The 23,574-nt window shown below is 55.3% G+C and overlaps 3 protein-coding genes across 9 annotated transcripts in view; 2 read left to right on the forward strand and 1 right to left on the reverse strand.

Moving 5' to 3' along the window:
* Window positions 1–16,425, forward strand: ITPKC (inositol-trisphosphate 3-kinase C). The gene is made up of 7 exons (XM_014860281.3): window positions 1–1,244; window positions 5,488–5,587; window positions 7,706–7,919; window positions 9,378–9,582; window positions 12,292–12,393; window positions 13,052–13,123; window positions 15,012–16,425. Exons 1-7 carry the CDS (start codon window positions 141–143, stop codon window positions 15,213–15,215), a joined length of 2,001 nt encoding a protein of 666 aa, XP_014715767.1. The 5' UTR covers window positions 1–140; the 3' UTR covers window positions 15,216–16,425.
* ACTMAP (actin maturation protease) lies at window positions 16,426–23,084 on the reverse strand. 6 transcript variants are annotated; one of them, XM_070498957.1, is made up of 8 exons: window positions 22,843–23,025; window positions 22,054–22,639; window positions 20,478–20,546; window positions 19,856–19,980; window positions 19,370–19,499; window positions 19,208–19,278; window positions 17,803–18,215; window positions 16,426–16,679 (listed from the first exon to the last, which is right to left on the reverse strand). In XM_070498957.1, exons 2-7 carry the CDS (start codon window positions 22,371–22,373, stop codon window positions 17,815–17,817), a joined length of 1,116 nt encoding a protein of 371 aa, XP_070355058.1. In that variant the 5' UTR covers window positions 22,374–22,639; window positions 22,843–23,025; the 3' UTR covers window positions 16,426–16,679; window positions 17,803–17,814. The 6 variants fall into 6 exon arrangements, with proteins under 6 accessions (XP_070355058.1, XP_044615567.1, XP_044615568.1 ...); XM_044759632.2 differs by having other exon boundaries at window positions 22,054–23,063; XM_044759633.2 differs by having other exon boundaries at window positions 16,426–18,215; window positions 22,843–23,023.
* SNRPA (small nuclear ribonucleoprotein polypeptide A) overlaps window positions 21,679–23,574 on the forward strand; it is a 13,255-nt gene continuing 11,359 nt past the window's right edge. Inside the window, exons 1-2 of one of the 2 annotated variants that reach the window (XM_070498962.1) lie at window positions 21,679–21,999; window positions 23,384–23,472. The gene's annotated coding sequence lies outside the window, so the exon portion shown is untranslated. Of the gene's footprint in view, window positions 22,000–23,262; window positions 23,473–23,574 lie in introns of those variants that run through there. The other variant, XM_014860283.3, reaches the window with a different exon arrangement.

The following is a 23,574-nucleotide window of genomic DNA, read 5'->3' on the forward strand; positions in this document are numbered from 1 at the left end:
GTTAACCCCTGCGTGGCCGGGCGGGCTGGAGCTCCGCGGGCCGGAACCCGGGAGTCGGGGCTCCCCAGCCACACCCCTCGCGGGGTTTAAAGGGGCAGGAGGCGCCGGGTCAGGCCGAAGCCCGAACCAAGGGAGCGGGCATGCGGCGCTGCCCGTGCCGAGGGAGCCTGAGCGAGGCGGAGGCCGGGGCGCTGCCGGGGGCGGCCCGCATGGGGCTGGAGGCGCCGCGAGGGGGGCGGCGGCGGCAGCCGGGGCAGCAGCGACCTGGGCCCGGCGCAGGGGGCCCGGCGGGGCGGCCGGAGGGGGGCGGGCCCCGGACCCGGACCGAGGAGTCCAGCCTTCACATCGAGCCCGAGAGGGCCGGCCTCGGGCCTGAGCCGGGGACCGACAGACAGGCTGAGCCTAAAGCAGCTGGCTTCGGAGCAGAGACGGAGCGGCCCAGTCGAAAGACGGAGCCAGACAGGTCCAGCCTCCGGACACATCTAGAAAGGAGCAGCCGCGGGTCAGAGCTGGAGACAGCTGGTCCTTGGACTGAGACTAGGACAGATGGCTTTTGGACTAATCCACACAGGTCCGGCCTCCAGCCTCAGCCAGAGCGGGCTCGCCTCTGGACAGAGCCAGGGGTTGACGGGCCCTGGACAGAGCTAGAAATACACGGGTCACCGACCCAGCTAGAGAGGGCCAAGCCTTGCACCAATCTCTGGACCCACCAGAACAGGTCCAGCCTATGGACTCAGCCAGAGAGGGGCTGTCCCTCAACAGAGCCAAGCGCTGATGGCTCCTGGAAAGAATTGTACACTGATGGCTCCAGGACACAACAGGATACTGAAGGCCCCTGGACGGAACCTCACACTGATGGCTCCCAGATACAACAAGATACTGAAACAGCCTGGACACAGCCTGGCGCTCATGGTCCCCAGATGCAAGATACTCACAGACCCCAGACAGAGTCTTGGACAGATTGCCTTTTGGGGGAGCCCAACCAAGATGACTCATTAGAGGAACCAGAGCATGGGGAGTTGGTGACTCACCTGTACTCTCACCTGGAGAGTAGCTCCCTGACCCCTGTGCCCCGCCTCATCATCACTCCTGAAACCCCTGAGCCTGAGGCTCAGCCCGTGGGACCCCCCACCCGGCTGGAGGGGGGCAGTGGCGGCTTCTCCTCTGCCTCCTCTTTCGACGAATCTGAGGATGACGTGGTGGCTGGGGGCGGAGGTGCCAGCGACCCCGAGGACAGGTCTGGGGTGAGTGGGACCCATCCTGCCCTTGAGCCACATCCCCTTGGACCCCTAATGCCCCTGCCTTTGCTTTGAGAAGTTTTCTAGCACCTACCAGCAATTTCATCTCCAGGTACCTCTTTCATCCACAGACCTCCCTCTGACAGACGGGGTTACTAATCCACTCCGGGCACCCTCCTCCTAATTCTCTCCTTCCCTCTCACCCACTGCCTCCAGTCCTGGGGTCTAAAATGGACGGCCACTGGCCGACTTCATGGCACCCAGGACCCCCTGAAATTGTACGCTTGTGTGATTCTGTGTGTATACCCAGAGATTTTTGCAGCAAGGGTCTGTGACTTCTGTCAGATCCTCTGGAGAGTCTGTGACCCCCAAATCGGAAGAGCACCAGTACAGGGAGTCGGAAAGGGTGCACTTTCCACCCCAGATTTCTTAGTCTGGGGCCTTTGGCTGCTTTAAGGGGTTGTCAACCTTCAGCCCTCCTTAGAACCCATGCACTTTTGTAGAGAGCGAGCCCCCAGCCTGTATCCGATTCTCAATTCTCGCTGTGTGAACCCCAAACGCTAAGGGATCCCCAGGCTAGCCAGGGACGCTCTGGTCTCCCCGCTGTCCCCCAGCTCCCAGGGGGCCCCCTGCAGACTTGTTTACATCCTCCGCCCTCACCCCCAGCTTGGGTGCGGTTCTCCCCGGTGAATCAGGAGGGCCGGCAGGGCAGGTTCAGGGAGGGAGGGCCAGGTGAGAGAGGCTCGTGCGCGTCTGCCCGCTGGGTCCTCCCAGAGTCTGGGGCCCCTGGCTGGAGTCTGCCCTGAGCCCCCCTCACCCCACATGCCTGCCTTAGGAACATGCTCACACATGTGGCCACAGCTGTGAGAGACAGACGTGCCTCGGCCTGCCTGCGCCCCAGCAAAGGAGCTGACCCTCTGGGGCTTTCTGCCATTGCCTTTCCCTCCCCCTCCTCTCTCACCTCCTTGGCATCTCAGCACAGCTGAGCTGGAAGTGGGTGAAAGAAATAGAGATCTAATAATAATAGCAGTTAGCACTCAGCCTGTGCTAAGCTCTTTGCTTGTCTTAATGCATTACGTCCTCACAGAGGCAGATACTGTCATTATCCCCATTTTACAGATGAGGAATCTGAGGCCCAGAGAGGTCAAGATGCTTGTCCAAGGTCACACACCTTGCAAGACACAGAGCTGAGATTCAAACCCTTAATGAATACCAGGCACTTTTCTTTTCTTTTTTGTGAGGAAGGTTAGCCCTCAGCTAACTGCTGCCGATCCTCCTCTTTTTGCTGAGGAAGACTGGCCCTGAGCTAACATCCATGCCCATCTTCCTCTACTTTATATGTGGGACCCTACCACAGCATGGCTTTTGCCAAGCGGTGCCATGTCCACACCTGGGATCTGAACTGGTGAACCCTGGGCCGCAGAAGCGGAACGTACGAACTTAACCGCTGCACCGGGCTGGTCCTGACCAGGCACTTTTCTAAGTGCTTTCTGTGTGTTAACTCTTTGAAGCCTTAGAACAAGACTATGAGTTTGGGATTATTATTATCTCCATTTTACAGAGGGGAAAATGAGGGATAGAGAGGCGAGGGTACTTGCTCAGGGTTGGCCGTATCTGGTCAGAGCCAGGATCCTAACTCAATTCTGGCTGAGTTTAAAACCCAGTCATGTTAATGCCTGCGGTGGGTGAATTGGTCCCTAACTTGCTTTCCTCCCAGGCCTCCCTGTCTCCCGTTTCTCCTCATCCTTCTGGAATGTGGGAATCTGCCTCCATGGTCCAGCTCTGATCAACTTTTGAACTTCCCCGCTCCAGTGCCTTCCATGGCTCCCAAGGGCCTTCCCGATAGCGATCAGGAGTTCAGTGCTGTGTTCAGGGCTTCCTGTCTCCGGGCTCCTTCCCACGTTCAGCTTCCCTTCTCCCCTCCTGACCCCCTCTGCCACAACAAAGCGAAGTACACACTGTTCCTCGAACACGCTGCCACCATCCTGCCTCCTCTTGTTGCTTAAGCTGTTCCTGCTTCCCAGAATACCCCCGCTTCCTTCTCGCTTCATTTTGAAATCCCATCTGACACTGAAGGCCCAGCTACTTTGTTCCTTTCCTCCCCACTTCCTTCCTTCTCACATCCATCCTGTTCTCCTAATCAGACCACAGACAGTCCCTGAGCCCCTACTATTTGTTGGCTTTGCTGGGGACACAGCAGCGACCGAGACACTGCCCTCATGGAGCTTCCAGGCCAGTGGAGGAGGCAGACCCATCACCAGGCAGCGACAGCTCAGAGTGGTCAGGGCTGGGATGCAGGAAGCCCAAAGGGTTATGGGAGTCCAGAGGTGACTGGCCAGACCTGGGGTATCAGAGAGGGTTCCCTGGAGGAGGGGACGTGTGAGCTGAGTCCATCATGAAACCATCTGAGAAAGCCCATGTTAACCATCAGATCTAAGAAAAAAGGGAGAGAAGATATTGAATCTGCTTAGGATTAAAAAAAGACAATTTCAACTATCCTTCTTCAATCCAAGCAACATTTTTGGAGCACCCATTGTGTGCCAGGCTGTGAGCTGGAGACCCAGTCGTAACCATAACATCCCCAGTCCCTGCCCTCAGGAGCTTGCAGTCCAGCAACGCCGTAGTGGGTGAGCCCAGGGCAGTGGGGTCAGACCAGTGGTAGAACCCCAGCACTGTGCTGTGTGATTTAGGCAAGTGACTTCACCCCTCTGAACCTTTATTTCCTCCTCTGTAACATAGTCAACCATCCTCCTGGGGTTGTGTTTTGAGGATTAAGTAGGTTATGTCACACTAAGTCTTTGTCATTGTGCCTGGAATGTTCCAGGTGCTTAGTAAACAGGAACCTTTATTCATCACCTCCTCCCCATAGCTGGCAGCTGGAGGGGGTAGAGAAGAGCCCTTCCTGAATCCTGTAGTCCAGCCTCCTGACTCTATTTGACCTTCCCACCGTCAGTTAGGTGTCTGCTAGGTAGCTGGGTTCTGAGGGGCTGGGAGAGAACATGGCCTTGGACCCAAGGTAGTCGGGGGGTGGGCATGAGCCTCACAGATTCCTTCTCTGGAGACAGCTCATTCTGCCAGTACTTGCTAAGGGCCTGCTATGTGCTTGGAGCAGAGAATGTATTTGTGTGTGTGTGTGTGTGTGTGTGTGTACACATGTGAACGTGCTTGTGAGTCAGAGACTAACCTGGTCTCAGGAAGCTCTTGTTTGAGTCAACATGATACAACTATGTCATTGTTTTCTGTCGAGCTCTCTCTCTGTCTTTCTCTGCTTCTGTCTTTTTCTTTCTCTGTCATTCCTTTGTATCTGTGTCTCCCTGTCTTCCTATGCTACTTTCTTTGTCTTTTGGTAACTAGCTGTCTTTGTATTAGTTAGGATAGGCCAGGGTTTGCTGTAGTAACAAACAAGCCCCATCTTAGTGACTTGGAACAACGAAGGATTGTTTTTGTTCATGTTTCACGTCGACCGTGGGTCAGTGGTGGGTGGGGGCCTCTGCTCCAGGCTGTCTTCACTCAGGGCCCAGGCTGAGGAAGCCTCCATTTCTCTTTCTACCCCTTTCTACTGGACGGAAAAGAACATGGGGAGTTGTGCACTGGCTTTAAGGCTTCCACCCAGAAGGGACACTCGTGCTCACATTTCATTGGCCAGAGCAAGTCAGTAACCAAAGTTCAGGAGGGCAGGGATGTTCCCGTAGGAGGCAGGGCTGGAGGGATTTGGTGAGCAGCTCTCATGACTGCTGTCGTCCCTCTTTGTCCCTGTCTCTCTGTCTCTGTCGTCACTTTGTCCTCTGCCTCTATTTCTGTCTCTGGTTCGGCTCCATCCGTCAACCTCTGTCTCGATCGTTTTCCGCAGAAGGTCTGACTTGGTTCGGGGACAGAGATGAGGCTTCCAGATTTTTTGGTGTGTGTGTGTTGGGGGAAGATTTGGGGGTTGCTGGTCACTGGAACAGAATCTAGCCTATCTTTACTCAATCGAGAAGGACAGAGAGACACAGATACAGAGAAAGTGATGACAGAGACAGACAGACGTGAACAGATTCTTCCCCACCTTTGCTGACACCTTTAGGGGATCCTGTGATTGCTGAAGTAAGTGGGCTTCGCTCACCCTCACGAATTTGGGAGCACTGATCCCAGGAAGTCCCCTGGCCCTGGCAGGACCCCAGGTCCACCTTGGTTCCCTCTCATGGCGGCACCCCCATCCCCTTCCCTCCTTGGCCTTGGCCTTGACCCCACCCTGCTCTGCCCCACACAGAACAAACCGTGGAAGAAGCTGAAGACGGTCCTGAAGTATTCACCCTTCATGGTCTCCTTTCGAAAACACTACCCTTGGGTCCAGCTGTCCGGACACGCTGGTGAGAGCCCGGGGGCGGGGCGGGGGGCACACAGCGCTGGGCAGACGCCTGGGCTGAGGAAAGAGCTACAGAGCTGCTCTCTGGAGTTTAGTTTCCCCATCTGTACAGTGGGCTTGGTGACAGGGTGCACCTCGTGGGGCTCCTATGGGAAGTGCTTAGACCTGGGCTGGCCCATTCATACATCAGGGCTGAGGGCTGTTCCCTCTTATCCTGGTGTCGGGGAGAAAGTCCTCAACTTTGGGGACAAATGGGCCTGGGCTCAAATCCTAGGTCTGCTCTTTATTCGTGGGTGACCCTGGGCAAGTTACTTTCCCTCGCTGGGCCTCAGTTTCCTCATCTGTAATATGGAGATAATTGTGCCTCCCCGGCAGGGTTAACTGAAGGGTTAAAAAAATCAAAACGTACATCAAGATTGAGAGACAGGCCCCTCATAAATGGAAATTATCATTCCTCGTCCTCGCCCTGTGTCCAGAGCAGGGTGGGCCCCCAGTAAACAGCAGCTGTAAGGGTTTGCCCCAGGACCCAGCACAGTGTCTCCAGCACATAGGAGCACCACGCCCAGCATATAGCACTTTTTGTAAAGGGCTAGATGATAAATCAGCTAGTCAACTCTGCTGTTGCAGCGTGAAAGCAGCCATAGGTGATGCGTAAACATATGAGGGTGTCTGTGTCCCAATAAAACTTTATTTACAAAAACGGGCAATGGGCTGGACTAGACAAACTGTTCCCACCACCAAAGGGAGACAAGAAGGGAACTTATCTGCCTTGTTCATCCTTAGATCTGAGTCAGAGGAAAGGCAGGGCCCCCTGAAACTATAAACTCAGGCCTGTCGTCTATATGTGTTCTAGTTACTATGGCTGAGTTTACAAAAACAAAAAATAGAAAACTTGAAACTAAAAAAAAAAAGTGGTTGAAAAAAAAACTTCATGGGGGCCGGCCCCGTGGCCAAGTGGTTAAGTTCGCGAATTCCGCTTCAGCAGCCCAGGGTTTCGCCAGTTCAGATTCCAGTTGCGGACCTAGCAGCATTCATCAAGCCATGCTGAGGCGGCGTCCCACACAGCAGAACTAGAAGGACCTGCAGCTAGAATATACAACTATGTACTGGGGGGCTTTGGGACAAAAAAGAAAAAAAAAAACGCAATGGAATAAAACAACCATTTTATTACACTCACAGGTTTTGGGTCGGGAATTCAGGCAGGACATGGCAAGGATGGCTTGTTCCTGCTCTGTGATATCTGGGAACTCAGCTAGGACAGCTCGAAGGCTGCAATCTGGAAATTTTGGAGGTTCATTCGCTCACACGCCTGGTGATTGATACTGGCTGTTGGCTGGGTCTCACTGGGGGCAGCTGGCTGGAAAGCCTATATGTGGCTTCTCTGCATAGTTGCTTGGGCTTCCTCACAGTATGGTGGCCTCGAGTAGCCAGATTTCTTATGTGGCAGCTCAGGACTGCAAGGGCTAGCGCCTCTGCTAATAAAGTGGAAGCTGCATGTCTGTTTATGACGTAGGCTCTGAAGTCACACAGTGTTGCTTCTGCCATAAGCCCTGCCAGAGTCAAGGGCAGAATTACCCTGTACTTCTTGATGGAGTGGGGAAATTCTAGAAGTGTGTGTGGGACAGGAGCTATTGTTGCAGCCATCTTGGGAAAATATAATCTGAAAATACAATCTGCTTCAATAAGAATTTGTAAGTCTAATCTATATTAACTATCTGCATGGGCCAGGAAATGCCAGATTTGTAAATGAACCTAAATGGGCTTCAGCGGTCAGCACTTTGGGGCTCCAGGCAGAGGCAAATGCACATCTGCTCTGGAGAGTCGGGCTCTCAACTCAGATCTCACGAAAATTCCCACAGTTGATCCTGAGCTCACAATCCAAAATTAGGAAACAAATGAGGACACAGTCTGTTGTGAAGAGGACTTTGTTTCAACAAAGAGCAGAAATAGGCCCTTCCCTCAGCACCCCTGGCCCAGATCTTGATAGTTGCAGGGAGAGAGAAAAAACATGGCAGAAGGGTTAGGCAAGACGATGGTGGCCAGGATCTGATGCATATGGGAGATGGGGGGATTCGCTTGCTGATCCAGTTTCTGACCCTCTCATTGACTGTGCTGCTCACAGGGAACTTCCAGGCAGGAGAGGATGGTCGGATTCTAAAGCGTTTCTGTCAGTGTGAGCAGCACAGCCTGGAGCAGCTGATGAGCGACCCCCTGCGGCCTTTCGTGCCTGCCTACTATGGCACAGTGCAGCGGGACGGCCAGGCCTTCAACCAGATGGAAGATCTCCTGGCGGACTTCGACGGCCCCTCCATCATGGACTGCAAGATGGGCAGCAGGTGGGGTCAGGAATAGCCAGGAGGCAGAGGTGGAGGGCGGTGGTGGGCATTTTTGAAGACAGTGCCAAGTCAATCTTCAAAGTGGTACCCGCGTACATTCCCACCGGCAGTGTATAAGAATTCTGGTTGTTCTATTTTGTCAGCAACACTGGGTATTATCTGTTTTATTAATTTTAACCGTTCTGCTGAGTGTCTCATTATGGTTTTCACTTCTATTTCTCTGATGACCAAAGAAGTTGAATGTTGATTGACCGTTTGGAAATCCTCTTTGGAAAAGTACTTATTTGAATATTTTGCCCATTTTTCTATTGTGCTGTCTGTCTTTTTCTTTTTGATATGTAATTCTTTATATATTCTAGATACAAATCCTTTGTTGGAGGGGCTGGCCCAGTGGCGTAGTGGTTAAGTTTGCGTGGTCTGCTTTGGCGGCCCAGAGTGCATAGGTTCAGATCCCAGGTGCAGACATACACATCACTCATCAAGCCATGCTGTGGTGGCATCCCACATACAAAATAGAGGAAGATTGGCACAGATATTGGCTCAGCGACAATCTTCCCCACCCCCCCCCCAAAAATAATAATCCTTTGTTGGAGATACACACACATTGTCCAACTCTCCCATTTCACTCTCTTAATAGTGTCTTTTGATAAACAGAAGTGCTTTTTTTTTCTTGAGGAAGATTAGCCCTGAGCTAACTACTGCCAATCCTCTTTTTGCTGAGGAAGACTGGCCCTGAGCTAACATCCATGCCCATCTTCCTCTGCTTTTTACATGGGACACCTGCCACAGCATGGCGTGCCAGGCAGTGCCATGTCCACACCCAGGATCTGAACCACTGAACCCCAGGCTGCTGAGAAGGGGAACGTGTGCCCTTAACTGCTGTGCCACTGGGCCGGCCCCTGAAGTACTTTGAATTTAGTCTAGTTTGTCAATTTTTTTCATTATGGTTAGGAGCTTTATGTTTAAGAAATCTGTGCACTCCAAGATCATGAAGATCTTCTCCTGTGTTTTCATCTTCAAGCTTTATTGTTTTAACTTTCCCATTTAGATCTGCAGTCCATCTAGAATTAATTTTTATTTGAGGTAGGGATCGAGGTTCATTTTTTTTTCCCATATGGAGATCCTATTGACCCAGCACCATTTATTTATTTTATTTTATTTTTTTAAGATTTTTTCTTTTTTCTTTTTTCTCCCCAAAGCCCCCCAGTACATAGTTGTATACCCAGCACCATTTATTGAAAAGACTTGCCTTTCCCTGCTGAATTGCAGTGGCTTCTTTGTCATAAATTGGGTGAATATACACGTGTGTGTCTGCCTGTGGACTCTGTTCTGGTCCATCGATCTATTTGTCTGTTCTTGTGCCACACGGTAGTTTTATAACGTGCTTCGATACCAGGGAGTGTAAGTCCACCACCTTTGTTCTCCATAATTTCCTTCGTCATGTCCTCTGTGTCCCAGGACCTACCTGGAGGAGGAGCTGGTGAAGGCGCGAGAAAGGCCCCGGCCCCGGAAGGACATGTATGAGAAGATGGTGGCCGTGGACCCCGGGGCCCCCACCCCCGAGGAGCACGCCCAGGGGGCAGTCACCAAGCCCCGCTACATGCAGTGGAGGGAGACCGTGAGCTCCACCTCCACCCTGGGCTTCCGGATCGAGGGCATCAAGGTGAGAGCCAGGAGCTGCTGGCCTGTCGCTAGAGGGCTGGGAACTAGATCTGAGGCAGGGCTTCTGGGAGAACGTGGGTTTCAGGGAAGGCTGGAAAAAAGCAAGACCAGGAGAGAGAGCAGGAGACTGCAGACGATGAAAAGACTGAGGCGGGGTGGGGGGATGTGGAGTGGCGTCCTGCTTCTCTCTCACCCCCACACCCATCATGACCAAGTTTAGTGTATCCATGTGTCTGAGCATCTCTTGATTCCATCTTCTCCCCTCCCTGTGGCCCTGTCCTAGTCTGGCCCTGCCTTCTCCTGCCCCAGCCTCCCTAAGCTCCCGGGCTGTGGTCCTACCCCCTCTGATCCACTGTCCCACACAGCAGTTAGAGGGGTCCTTTTACCCCCCCTCCCACCTTATGGAGAAAGTTTTCTTCTTTTTCTTTGGTAAATTAAGTCTAATTGTTTGAATAGGCGTTCACACAGTTCAAAAGTCAAATGATATTATAAAAAGGTATACAGGAGAATTTTCTCTCCCAGCCCTGCAGCTGTCCTTCTCATTCCAGCTCTGCACCCCTCACCTGCTCATGGGGAGCCCTTTATCAGTTTCTTATATTTCTTCCTGCAGATACCAACAAATGCAATTGCATATCCTAACTTTCCCTCCCTCTCTTACACCAAAGGTGGTGCACTACACACACTGATTGGCAACGTCCTGGAGAATTTCCCCCATCATTCCATAGAAAGTTTCCTCTTTCTTTCTTTCCTTTTTTGTTTTTTTCATAGCTGCGGAATAGCTTTTTGTGGATGTGCCACAGTCCCCTATAGATGGCCACCTGGGTGGTTCCCATTTTTGCCATTACAAACAATGCATCAATGAGTCACTTTGTACATAAGACATATTGTAAATGTGTGGGTTTAGCTGTAGACTAGATTCCCAGAGCAGGACTACTGGGTCAAAGACTAAACGCATTGGGAATTCGGTTAGAGATTGCCAAACTCCTTTCATGGGTGTCGTACCACTGTGCATGCCGCCAGTGAGAGTGCCTCTTTCCCCACGGCCTCACCTGAGCCATCCTTCCAGGTTGCAAATCTGACAGTGTCATTCTCCTGTTCAAGACCCTTCCATGACCCCCTAGTATCCTCAGGAGAAGTTCCCTGGCCTCGAGGGCCCTCCGGGGTCTAGTCTCATCTCTCATCCCTCTCTTCCTCCTTGTTTACCTCAGGCCACAGTGATGCACTTTCATTTCCATGAAGGGGTCCCACTGTCTCGTGCCACTTGGCCTCTGCACATGCTGTTCCCTCTGTCTGGACTTATCTTCCCTCTACTGTTCCCCTGATTGACTCCCAGTCATTTTCTTGTCTCCTTTTAAATTTTACTTCCTCCAGGAAGCCCTCTTTGATTTCCGTCCTACTAGATCAGGGCCCCCTCTCTACCTCCTCATAGCTTCCTGTTGTTGTTGTTAGTACCGTTGAGTAAATTCTGACTCCTGGCAATCCTGTGGACAGCAGAGTGGAACCCTGCCCGGTCTTTTTGGACCATCTTCTCACCTTCTGGCATTGTATCAGTCAATGCTTTGCTGCTATTGATAGAGTTTTCATGGCCAATTTTTTCGGAAGTGGGTGGCCAGGTCCTTTTCCTAGGCTGTCATAGTCTGGAAGCTCCACTGAAGCCTGTCCACCATCGGTGACCCTGCTGGTATTTGAAATACTGGTGGCATAGCTTTCAGCATCACAGCAACACACAGCTGCCACAGTCTGACAACTGCCAGACAGATGGTTCCCTGACCAGGAAATGAACCCAGGCCACAGTGGTGAGAGCGCCGAATCTTAACCACTAGACCACCGGGGCTGGCTCATAGCTCCCTATACTCCTTCATTCTTTTTTTTTTTGGAGGAAGATTAGCCCTGAGCTAACTGCTGCCAATCCTCCTCTTTTTGCTGAGGAAGACTGGCCCTGAGCTAACATCCGTGCCCACCTTCCTCTACTTTATACGTGGGATGCCTACCACAGCATGGCTTGGCAAGCGGTGCCATGTCTGTACCCAGGATTTGAACTGGCGAACCCCAGGCCTCCGAAGCGGAACATGGGTACTTAACTGCTGCGCCACTGAGCCTGCCACTGCTTCATTATGCTTATCTCCTTTTGTGATGATCTTATTCAATATCTGCCTCCCTCATCTGACTATGTCTATCCTGTTACCTCCATGTTACCAGTGCCCACACGGTACCTGGCACAGAATGGCAGAATGACTCAGGTGGCTTCTCTGTGCCCCTCTCAGATATAAAAAGTAGCATTGGTCTCCTTTATCAAGTGCTTCCTTACTATGTGCTATGCATCCTACACATCCGGTCTCCTCTAATTCTTACACAGCTTTAGCAAGTGGGTACGAGCACAGTTCCCACTTTCCAGATGAGGAAACTGAGGCTGAGACAGGTGAAGTGACTTGTTTCAAGCTGCCCAACTAGGAAGTGGCAGAGTCATGATTCAAAGCCCACTTGGCTAGACTGGCTCAACCAGGGGGTTCAAGGTGAGAGCTGGAAGGACTGGTTGCTCAGAAGTGTGACTTTGGCTCAGTTGAGCTGGGCTGAGCAGTTGGGCTGACTTCCCCCGAACAGCAAGTAAGCGTGGAGGCAGGGCGATGGCCCCAGGAGGTGCTGGTGGCTGCTGGCATTGGGCATGGGAAGGAGAAGGCATGACACTGTGCCTTCACCCCTTGCCCTGCAGAAAGCCAATGGGACCTGCAACACCAACTTCAAGAAGACGCAGGAGGTGGAGCAGGTGACAAAGGTGCTGGAGGACTTTGTGGATGGGAACCATGGACTCCTGGTGAGTGGGTCACCCATGCCCCAAACTTAGCAGCTTGGGACCACCACCATCAAGGTTGCTCCCAAGTCAATGGGCTTTTACTTTGGGCTGAGGTTGGCTGATACTGGCTGGTGTTGCCCACCATCTTTGGTCACCTAGGGGCTTGGCTAGGCCTGGCTGGTCTAGGATAGTCCTGCTCACATGTCTGGTGGCTAGCTCGCTGTCTCGGCTCATGACTTGGCCACATGTCTCTCATGATCCAGCAGGCTAGCCTGGGCTTGTTCTCAGTGTGGAAGCAGGTGGCCAAGAGAACAAGTGAAAACGCAAGGCCCCTTGATGGTTAGGCTCAGAATGGCCACCATCATTTCTGCCATGTTCTATTGGCCAAAGCAAGTCCTATGACCAAGCCTAGATTAAACGGGAGCAAACTCCACCTCTTGGTGGGAGGAGCTGCTAGGAATTGTGGGTATCACGTAACCTACCAACCACACTCTTTTCTGTGCCACCCTGATGCATCCGACCCCCCAGCCCCATCCCATTTTCCCCATGGCTCCCCTTATCCCATCCTGGCTGGGGTCTGCCCACTCCTTTTGGGGTATGGAACGAGGTCAGGTCTCAAGGTGAGTAAGGACCCACAAGGTCCCTGTGCTAACCAAGAAACCCACCCTCTCACACACAGAGAAAGTATGTGGCTCGCCTGGAAGACCTTCGTGAGGCCCTGGAGAACTCGCCCTTCTTCAAGACCCACGAGGTGCGAGCCCCGGCCACCATGGGAGCAGACGGCCCTGTCGGGGTGGGGGGGACTGTCGGGGTCCAGGTCAGGTGGCACTGAGGGGAAACTGCTGACAGAGTTACAGGCCACAGCTGTAAAAAGGAGGCCCCAGGTTTGGGGGTTTGCCTTTTTGGGGTAGGCAGCACAGGGGATTTCTGGGAGGTGGGACAGTTAGGAGCACGGACTCGAGCCGGGTGGCCTGGGATGAAGGCTGGTTGACCCTGGGTGTGTGAACTACCCTCTTGGGCCTCGGCTTCCTCCTGACATGGGGAAGAACAGTAGTGCTTTCTTCACGCGGCTGCTGAGGCGTGAGACGAGCGAAGAAGTGCTTTTACCTCCTAGCTCTTGCAGCTAATTTATCATCTCAGTTAGTTCCAGTTACTGTTATCTGCCTTCCTTGTTTGGTGGCTCGCCCCTTCCCTTTCCCTTCTCCCTCCCTTCTGCAGCTGCGTCTCTTTGGAAACATTCATCACTCTGGGCCTGTCTCAGAAAGTCTGTGAGGTGGTGAGGTCACCGCCTGTGTCCTCTCCAAGCTCCTCTGCCATCAAGCCCCTCTCTCCTCTCTTTCCTGATATCACTCACTTCTGAAAGAGCACTGATTTGGGGTTCAGGCCGGCTTGGGGTCAAACCCCAGCTTTGCCCTCCCCAGTCGCCTGGGCCTGGGCAGTGGTCCCACGGGCCTGTCTGCTGAGCTGCATGCTGGGGTGACAGGAGCACCTGCCTCCGGGGCATGGGGGAGGTTATGAGGGTGAATGTAGTGCAGGCCCAGCCCATAGTAAACCCTCAGTGTGTGCCAGCTGTTATTGCCACGTTTGTTATCAAACGTCACCCTCGTAGTCCTTGTCACTGCTTTCCGGCTTTGTATGCAAGTCACAAAGAGGAGGCCAGGGGACTGCATCTCTTCTGTCTTCATGTTTGGTTTCACCTGCCTGGTGACTTAGTACTTTAAAAAAAGAGTTTAAACATTTAAAACGTGAGATTTCACACCAAAATTGGGATTTCCAGTTTCCCTCGGCACACTGGGAGACGTGGCAACACAGGGCCCCTCGCCGTGTGCCCACAGCCGTCCAGAGCTGGGCGGTGCCTGCCTCTTCTCACCTGCCCGTCTGCCCAGTCATCTGGGTTCTCTGGGAGCAGTGGTGATTGAAGCCTGACTAGAATAAGCGAGGGGCTCACAAACCTGGAGTTAGATGAAGGGAAGGAACATATTGCTAATCAAAAAAAGAAAAACAGCATCTACTGAGGGCTGTGTGCCCAGCACCACAGGGCAACTTAGGAGCGTGTGGATTGTGGAATGCCGCCAACGACCCCAGGAGGTTGGGGCTGTTCCCGTCACCCCATTCTACAGATGAGGAAACCGAGGCCTGGAGAAAGGAAGCCACTTTGCTTGGGGTCACCAGCAGCAATCTGCTGCGGCTGAGGAGTTGCTGCCCCTTTCTGTGGGGCGAGCATTATCCACTTCCTTAGTATGACCCCCCCAACCTCCTGCCAGGGCTCTTGTGACCCACCCAGGATCCTGCAGGCATGTGAATTTGTACCCCAGCCTGAAAAAGGATGTGTGTTAACCTTTGTTGTGAGTTTGTTATACTGGCAACTGTTCTGAGAGTTTTATATGGATTAATTCATACATAAAAATATGCACAGCAACCTTTGGGGTCGATGGTGCTATTATTCCAGTGCAGAGATAAGGAGAGGTTAAGTCACCCACCCAAGGCCACAAAGCCAGTAAATGGCAGAGCCAGGACTTGAACCCAGGCAACTGAGTTCCAAAGTTCATGCTGTCAGCTACCCCCCTCAGCTGCCTGTGGGGAAGGGACCTTGACCCGGGCCTGCGCCTCCCCCTAACCTCCGGCCTCTTCCCCTGCAGGTGGTAGGCAGCTCCCTCCTCTTTGTGCATGACCACACCGGCCTGGCCAAGGTCTGGATGATCGACTTCGGCAAGACAGTGGCCCTGCCTGACCACCAGACGCTCAGCCACCGGCTACCCTGGGCTGAGGGCAACCGTGAGGACGGCTACCTCTGGGGCCTGGACAACATGATCTGCCTCCTTCAGGGGCTGGCTCAGAGCTGACCCGCTCGCCCCCCACCATGTTTATTTATTGGATGGTGCCTGTCTGGCTGGAAGAGCCTGAGATGCACGGGGCCTGAGGTTGGCCACGGGGGAGCTGGCATCCAGGCATGGGAGAGGTGGTTGTACACCTCACAAGACCGGAGTGGAAGATCTGCAGGGCCTCGGAGACTGGGTAGCACCTGGCCCTTTCATGGTACAGGGGTTGTAAAGAACAGAGAGGGGGCCTGACAGATTGGGTCTGCTGACCAGCCAGGAAGGCTCCTGAGGGGCTGCCGGAGGCCACAGCTAAACCAGGCGCCCCGAGAGAACACAATGCAGGTGCTGCAGGTACACGTGTGACCTGGCGCCTGTCAGTGCATGAAGAACTGTAATCACTGCCTCCTTGTCAGCCCCCTCCCAGCTGGAAGCTGGCTCCCTGAGGCCAGGGACCGGTCAGCTTCGTCTGTGGTGTCCCAGAGAACTAGACATTTGTGAACCAATGCTGGAGCCGCTCGTCCGCCTAGAATTACAGCCCCATCTCTTCATCTGGGGGCTGTTCCAGGGCTGTGGGAGGCTCTGAGGAAGGGCTGACACCACGGGACCTGTCCGAGAGCTGACACTGCTGGGTGGTGCCCGGCTCACTCTGTCCTGCCCTCCCTTCCTCCTGGGAGAATTCTGCTGACCCTCTGCAGACCAAAACCACAACCACATCCCACGCCAGCAGTGTGACCAGCACAAGCTTTCCTCAAGCACAGTGCAGCCTCACTTTCTCCTTCCTGGCCGACTGCAGTGGCACACAAGGCTTTCCAAAAGGTCAGGAAGCAGGGCTGCATTCCTCCGGAGGGCCCCCATCCCTGAAAAGTGCCCAGCTCAGGCCAGGGGTGCAGGGTGGGGCCGCTGACCAGGACTGCAGGCTTGCAACTTGGTCCCAGCCCAAGATCCCAGCCCCCTGAGGTGTGGGTGATGGCCTTCTGTCCCCTCCTCCTGCCCGTCACTTTGGCTTCCTGGCCCACAAGGCTGGGCCAGGGTGGGGGGTGGGGGACAGGCACCTCCCTCTCTCCAAGGCTCTCACACTGTCTTCTGGGCCTGCGGTGCGCTCCTTTTCTACTGACCTTTATACTTATTTATACGAGACAGTAGTTGTTAGATGGGGCAGCGTCGGGAACAGGAGGCAAAACTGCCTCACTGCCTTCTCCCCCGTGACGACCCCCCAATAAACAGGACATTCAGAGTCAACTTCGTGGCGTTTTTCCTTTTGCATCGGGGTGTGCGGGCTCAAAGCTCCTGATCTGAGCCTTAGTGCCAGGTGGGGTAAGGGGACAATGATCCGTCTGGGGTAAAGGCAGGCTCGGCGTGGGCTGTCCGGTCATCAGTGGTTACTGAGCTGTTACTCTTGTGCTTGGCTCTGTGCTGGACGATGCAGGAGACACAGTGATCACTAGGCAGCTCCAAGCTCTTCCCTCAGCGGCTCCCAGGCCAGTACACCTGTCAGTGCCAACCAATGTCAGGGCTGGGATGGGGGACACCACACTTCTGGTTAGAAACACTACACTGAACCGTTGCTCTGGCTAAGACTCTTTGCTGGGCACCGGGGACAGAGCAGTGACCAAGACAGATTTCTCCCTCTCCCTCCCCTTTCAGAGTAAAGGCAACAAGTATTCACTAAACTGATAATTGCTCTACGTATATATCTGTATGGGTACTAACTCCCTGGTTTGAATCTTGGCCCTGGGACTGGCCAAGCCACGTGACCTTAGGCCGGTGGCTGCACTTCTCCTGGCTTCAGTCTCTCATCTGGAAGACGGAGAGGATCTAGCACCTTCCTTATAGGCCTGGAGGATTTCATGGCTTAACACAGGTACGGGGGTTGGCACGTAGTAAGTGTTCTCAGAAGGATTTGCTTGTTGTTTTTAAATCAGAAGAACACAGAGATGGGAGAGGGGCCCAGCCGGGGCTGAGGGCACCTTCCCTGAGGAAGTGACAGCCATGATGGGGCAGTTAAGGAGTTAGCAGACGGCTGCAGTGGGGTACGACAGGGGCCTGACAGGCCAGTGTGGCTGGTGGCAAAAGTGTGAGGAAGAACGGCCTAGGACAAGGAGAAGCGAGCTGAGGCTGGGAGAGGTCAGTCCCTATCGTGTGAGGAACAAGGAACTGCTAGAAGCTTCTCTGGTGGAGAGTGGGAAGATCTGGTTGGTGTTTTTTTGCTCCCTCAGCCCTGGCTCCATGTGAACAGCCACGGGGCAGCAGGGGGTCCAGTGGGGGGGCTCCTGCAGATGACCAGAGAGAGGACAGTGGTCTAGAAGGGGGGGGGGTCACCAGTGAGAAACGGATGGGTGCAACATCGAGGTGTGATGGACAGGACATGGGGTCTGAGCTGTCATCAGTCTCCCCTGGAGAGAGGGAGCTGGTCTGTCAGGCTCCTGGCTGTAACCCCAGCCTACACAGTAGGTGCTCAATACTGGGGGGATGGGCTTGGCGGGGGGGGGGAGTGGGGATAATGCCAGGATTGGGACTGGATGGACTGGGGGGGACCCTGCATGAAGGATCTCTGGCTGGAGGTCCTCAGAGATCCAACCCAAACCCTTGGGCTGTCATACAAAACAAGAACCTGGGGAGCTCTTCAAACAGTGACAGAGCCAGGCTGTGGCTGGGGCCCGGTCCCCTGGTTCAGGGCTGCAGCAGGCTTGGGGCTGGAGTCCTGTGGTCTGAGGAGCAGGGCCTGGCCACAGAGGCCGGCTCGCACCCCACCAGCAGGCACCACATACTCCCGGCCATCGGCGGCCCTCGTGGGCGAGAAGTCCGTCAGCTGCAGGTTGCTATCCCGGACTTGGTCGTAGTCCCACAGCTGGTAGTGCCAACTCTTGCCCTGCTTGGAGAGAAGGTAGACAGCTCCTGGCGAGCCTTCCTCTGGCAGAGATGGTGGCTGGTGGGGCATGCCAGGTGCTGGGTGGAAGAGGCCTGGCAGGTCAGGGTCCTCAGCATAGCTCAGGCCTGGCACATGCTGCACGCCCAGCAGGACCCCTGGGAGGAGACGGGGAGGCTGTGAGTGGGAGCTGAACCCTGACCAGGTGCTGGGGCTCACTGAGTCCCCCCACAGCCCTTCAGAGTAGGTGTTGCCTCGATGCCCACGTTACAGAGAAGTCGGGGGCCAGCAGGCAGGGCTGAGATTGGACCCAGGGTGTCTGGCTCCAGAGCCGTAGACATTTTAAGTCTTGCCTCCCACAGCCTGTTAGCACAGGGAGGTGAACAGGCAGCATTAAACAGAGCAAACAGGGCTGGCCTGGTGGCACAGCGGTTAAGTTCACACGTTCCGCTTCTTGGCAGCCCAGGGTTCACTGGTTCGGATCCCGGGTGTGGACATGGCACCGCTTGGCAGAAGCCATGCTGTGGTAGGCGTCCCACATATAAAGTAGAGGAAGATGGGCATGGATGTTAGCTCACGGCCAGTCTTCCTCAGCAAAAAGAGGGGGATTGGCAGTAGTTAGCTCAGGGCTAATCTTCCTCAAACAAACAAAAACAAACAGAGCAAACAGCTGTTTGCATCAAGAAAAAGACGCTCAGAGAGGAGCCCTCAAGGCCAAAGATACAGGCCACCGGACACATCTGATGCTGAGACGGGTAACGTGCCAGGCACCATTGTACAAGTTTTACATGTTCTGCCTAGGAGGCAGGCCAGTGAGGTGGCTACTACTGTCACCTTGATTTCCAGATAGAGAAATGGAAGGCCAGAGTCAGAGCCTGAAAGTGGCTGGCCCGGGCCTGCAGCCCAGACTGTCTGATCCTAAAGTCTGTGCTCAGAGCTTGTTTGTGGAAACCCCGACTGGCAGACAGTGAGGCACCTGCTGTCCGCCAGGGCCCTGCTAAGGACCCTGCGGGGACAGGGATGACCCAGCCTTGGTCCCTGCCTCGAGGGACTGGGGAAGTGCCAGTGCAACGGTGAGACTGTGAGGAGGGGTGGAGAGGGGCTGGGGAGATGCAGGTGAGGGCTTGGGGTGCAGGTGTGGAGGACTCACCTGCACTCACTGCCCAGTGGGCCTTGCAGCCCCTCCTCTGACATGGCTCGTGGTTGAAGTCCTCGTCGTAGCTGGCGCTGGGGTCAAGGTCAAAGCTGTGGTGTGGCCCTGGGACCCACCCTTCGCTCTCCCCACCCTGCTCTCTTCATGGCCTTGGGATACGGGATAAGCAAGGGATGTCCGGTGACAAGGTGACGCAGGACATGGTCTCGGTTGGGACCTCCCAGGCCACCGCAGAGCAGCTCCGCCTGGCAACCCAGTGCCTCCTGGGCCAGCCTGCCCATGTCGGCCACTGCAGACAAAAAGCAGACACAGAATGAGAAATCACTGCGTGCCTGGCACCATGCCAAGGGCTCTCCAGGGACTGACACCTCTAACCCTCACCATGACCATCACCTGTTTGCACAAATGCAGAAAATGAGGTACAGAGAGGGTAAGCTGCTTGTCCAGGGCCACACAGCAGGAGGTGGCAGAGCTGAGCTGGGAACCCGGGCAGCCTGACTTGAGTCTACCTTCTAACACTTGGCTCTACTGGGTGGGGAGGAGAGCCTAAGGAATGGAATAAGGGCCCCTAACACGCCTGGCAGTGTCAGCCTCTACAGCCCTTTCCTCTCCACCCAGCTTGCGACCCTTCTACACTCAACTCACCAGAGAACATCTCCCCCTGGGCTGTGTAGCCTCTCTCCATGGCCATCTGCACGAGTCTCTCCAGGGGGATGCCGCTGGGGGGCACCAGAAGAGTGCCTGCCATCCACAAGGCCACCAGTCCGCACCTGGGGAGAGCCAGGCCCAACCCCTCAACCCCTAAGTCACGTCTTTACTGGGCCCCCTCTGCCCTGGAAGCTGGCAGGTGGGGAACAGGATTGCTGCCCTGGGGGAGCTCCCCTCCTCTCTCTCAGGCCAGGTGGGGACACCTGACCCCTCTTCACGAAAAAGAGAATGGCCAAGGCCTGGGCCCAGGGCTGGAGGGCTGCAGGCGGGGTGGGAGGGTGGGCAGAAATGTCACCTGGGCTTCCAGGAGGAGCAGGTGCTGAAGTGGAGTTAGAGATGAGGCTCTGGGTCCATCTGTCCACTCACCTGCTCATTGGTTCCAGTTCTGTTTATGATGCAGGCACCCAGGACCCTGACTTGGTAAGTTCCCCCCTTTCCCTCCTCCTCCTCCCCAGGCTGCCTCCTCCCACCCCCCAGGGTAAATCCTCAGAAGCACAGCAAAGGCAGGGGCTCGCAAGACCGGCGGCAGGGCGCTGGAGTTCCGCCGCAGGGCACGTACTGAGGGCCTTCTTGGATGAGGGAGGGCAGCTCGGCACAGAAGAGGATCCACCGCAAGTCACTTCTGAAACTGGATCAGAGCCACACTCGGGTCACGCGGGAACCAGCTCCCAGAGCCCCCGCTGGAGGTCTGGCTGGGAGTGGGGCATCAAGGGACGCTGAAGAGGAGGAACACAGGCCTGGCAGTCCTGAGGCCCGAGGGCCGCTCCAGGCTCTATCGCTGACCACTGACGAGGCACTTCCCCTCCCCGAGCCTCAGTTTCCTCATCTGCTCAATGGGAACCATCCTTCCACCTGCTGCTCCCTGCTCTTCAGTTAGTGAAGGGGCAAAGAGCAGACTGCAAAGGGGCTGCAAATCCCTTAATCCAGCCTTGAGTAAAACCAGAACATGCTCCAGGCCTAAAGATCGCCTTCATAACGAGCCCTTGCAGGCCTGTCCAGCCCCTCCCCCCCACCGCCCACGCACACTGCTCCCGGGATGCCCATCCCACCCCTCCAGGGCTCCTGAGGGGCTGGGTGAAGCACTTATACTTCTATTCCAAGGCAAGGCTGGTGGGGACACCCCACCCTCCTGATGAGAGCAGGCCATATCACCATACACGGTTAAAAGTGTGGACCCCTGTTGCCAGAGTTCAAACTGGGCTCTTCCTCTTCTAGGCACTGTGGCTAAGTGACTTCACTTCTACGAGCCTCAGATTTCTCATCTGGAAAATGGGCTAATAGTTCCTACCCCTTGGAGTTGCTGAGCAGATTAAATAAGAACTTAAAAACACTCAGCACAGTGCCTGATGTGTGCAGGGCACACACAGCGGATGCTGTTATTTGCATCAAATTTGCCTCACTATGGCTGGGGCACTTAGGGCAGATTAATAACTTGTCTGGAGAGCTGGAAGTTTCCTCGAGGAGTCTGGGCAAGTCACTTCTCCCTCTTTCCCTCAGCCAGGCAATCGTTACACGGGGTCCCCACAGCCTGAGCCCAGGTCTAGCCCCCTCCCCTCCCACCTGGGCCCCCAGATTCCAGTGTCACCACCTCCACTCCCCGCAGGTGGCCTCCCTTCCTGTATGAGGCCCTCCACGGCTCCCCGGGGCCCTCAGGACAGTCTAGCTTCCTTCACGTGCCCGTCCTGCCCTGCCCACCTGTGAAACCCCATCTTCGCCACTTCCCCTGTTCCGTTACAGAACATGTTTGCAGGTTCCTCAACAGAACAAGTCTTCCTCTCACTCTGGGTCTCTGCACAGGCTGCTTACTCTCATCACACAGCCCTGCAGGACTTGCTCAACAGCACTCGGGGCTCCCCTTCTCCAGACAGGCCCCACGGACCCCCAGCCTGGGTCGGGCAGTCCCTCTGGGTGCCCTCATCACAGCTCTGACCACGCTGGGCTGCCCCTGTCCCGTGGAGGGAGGGATCTGTCTCTCACTGGCCTGCTGAAGGGTCTCAGGACGCGGCTGGAGCAGCCAGACTGTTTGACCTTGAGGGAATGGGAACCCCCAAGAGGAGAGGGCTCAAGTGATCTGGGCACAGGTGGGTTGGCGAGACCCTGTGCGGGTGGGGTGGGGCGGGGCACGGGGACCCTACCGGTCCTTGTGCAGCTTCAGGAGCCTCTTGACGTCCTCTCTGCCCCTGGGGACTGGGCCGGCCTTCTCCAAGGCCTCCTTCAGGAGCCGGCTCTTCTCCAGGCCGTAGACGTGAGGGGGAGCAACCCCTGGGGCGGTGGGTGGAGGTGGCAGTGGGGGTGGCGGGGGAACCGGGGCCTCAAGACTCGAGGAAGGGGGTGGAAGAGCTAAGTCGGGGAGATGTGGGGGCAGGGGAGGAGGTGGCAGGATGGGGGCCTGGGGTGCAGGCGCTTTTGGAGGAGGGGCTGGGGGCTCTGGAGGAGGAGGGCATGGAGAAATCATTTTGGGGTCTATGGCATGGGTTGGAAAATCGAGAATGGGAGAGGGAAGGATCCTCCAAAATGAGTTGGTCTCAGGGATGGAGATTGAAGCTTTTAGAGCTGAGTTCCCGAATTTGAGGGCTGAGCAGTCATGGAAAGAATCAGGGTAAAACTGGGACCATGGGAGCCGGGATGGCGGCTGACTCAAATCAGGAGGGATCTGAGGGTTAAGCAGGGTGGGGTCCTTTCATCCGGAGCCAGATTTGTGGTACAGAGCTGGCTGCAAGCCTCGGGGAGGGAAAGGGAGTGGGGGTTAACTTACTATCCGGGCTAGATATGGAAACTTGGGGGGGTCAATTTTGGGATATGAAGGCTCAAATTTGGGGTGAGGCACCTAAAGGGTGGGATTTAGAAACCCAGGGCTGCAGCCTGGGGAGTTCAGGCTCCGTAACCCCTCACATCCCAGGCCCGAGTTCAGAACCTTGGCTGACCTTTGAGTCAGAGGTCAAAAGGACACCTGGCAGGAAAACCAGCCTAGTGGTGGAGAAGGTCCTGGAATCAGAGCGCCACAGGAAAAGTCTTGTGGGCTGGGGAAGGCTCAGAAATCGGAGGGCGCTGGGTGCCGCGATACCGCCGGCACAGGGAATGGAAGAAAAAGACGCCTCCGCCTTCCCGCAAAATGGCGGCAGCAGCACACAACCTTTCCCACGTCACGTGGTAGGACTCGCAACTCGGGCCCGCCCCTTCAGCGGTCACGTGACAGAGAGGGCGGAGAGGTGGGGCTTCCAAAGGACTGCCTCCGGAAGAGACGCGTCCCGATTGGCGAGAAGCGCGTGAGGGGGCGTAGCCGTCACTGATTGGTCCGTAGCCCCGGGCACAGCAGAAGGCGGAGGGTTTGCGGGGGAGTGGGCGGGGCTTTCCTGCTGAGGCGGGAACCCAAATGCCGTTTCGATTGGCAAGATCTGGGCCCAGGGGCGAGACTTACTCTAATTGGCCAAGCTACCGAGTGTCCGCGCGGGGATTGGCTTTCAGAAAGACAGAGGAGGGGCCAGGAGAGGAAGCTCAGTGACCGGCGCTCAGAAACGTAGCAGGCGCCGCTTGCGGGAGCTGCGGTTCTGTCGGTGAGTAATCTATGGGTCAGGAGGTATTCGACGCCGGGCGGGCGTATCGCTTGGCTCCCGGGCCTTCCTGCGCCTCGTGTGGGGAAACTATTTTCCCGCTGC

This window comes from Equus asinus, chromosome 26 (genome assembly GCF_041296235.1).
Source record: "Equus asinus isolate D_3611 breed Donkey chromosome 26, EquAss-T2T_v2, whole genome shotgun sequence".
NCBI classification, from domain to species: domain Eukaryota; kingdom Metazoa; phylum Chordata; class Mammalia; order Perissodactyla; family Equidae; genus Equus; species Equus asinus.

Excerpts from the sequence above, each read along its gene's own strand:
- ITPKC (XM_014860281.3), top strand. The coding sequence starts at position 141 with ATGCGGCGCTGCCCGTGCCGAGGGAGCCTGAGCGAGGCGGAGGCCGGG. Across the intron at positions 7,920-9,377 it reads GACTGCAAGATGGGCAGCAG|GACCTACCTGGAGGAGGAGC; the intron begins GTGGGGTCAGGA and ends TCTGTGTCCCAG. Across the intron at positions 13,124-15,011 it reads CCTTCTTCAAGACCCACGAG|GTGGTAGGCAGCTCCCTCCT; the intron begins GTGCGAGCCCCG and ends CTTCCCCTGCAG.
- ACTMAP (XM_070498956.1), bottom strand. The coding sequence starts at position 22,373 with ATGATTTCTCCATGCCCTCCTCCTCCAGAGCCCCCAGCCCCTCCTCCA. Across the intron at positions 19,981-20,477 it reads CTCATCCAAGAAGGCCCTCA|GTGCGGACTGGTGGCCTTGT; the intron begins GTACGTGCCCTG and ends GGCTCTCCCCAG. Across the intron at positions 19,279-19,369 it reads GGACATCCCTTGCTTATCCC|CTACGACGAGGACTTCAACC; the intron begins GTATCCCAAGGC and ends CCCCAGCGCCAG.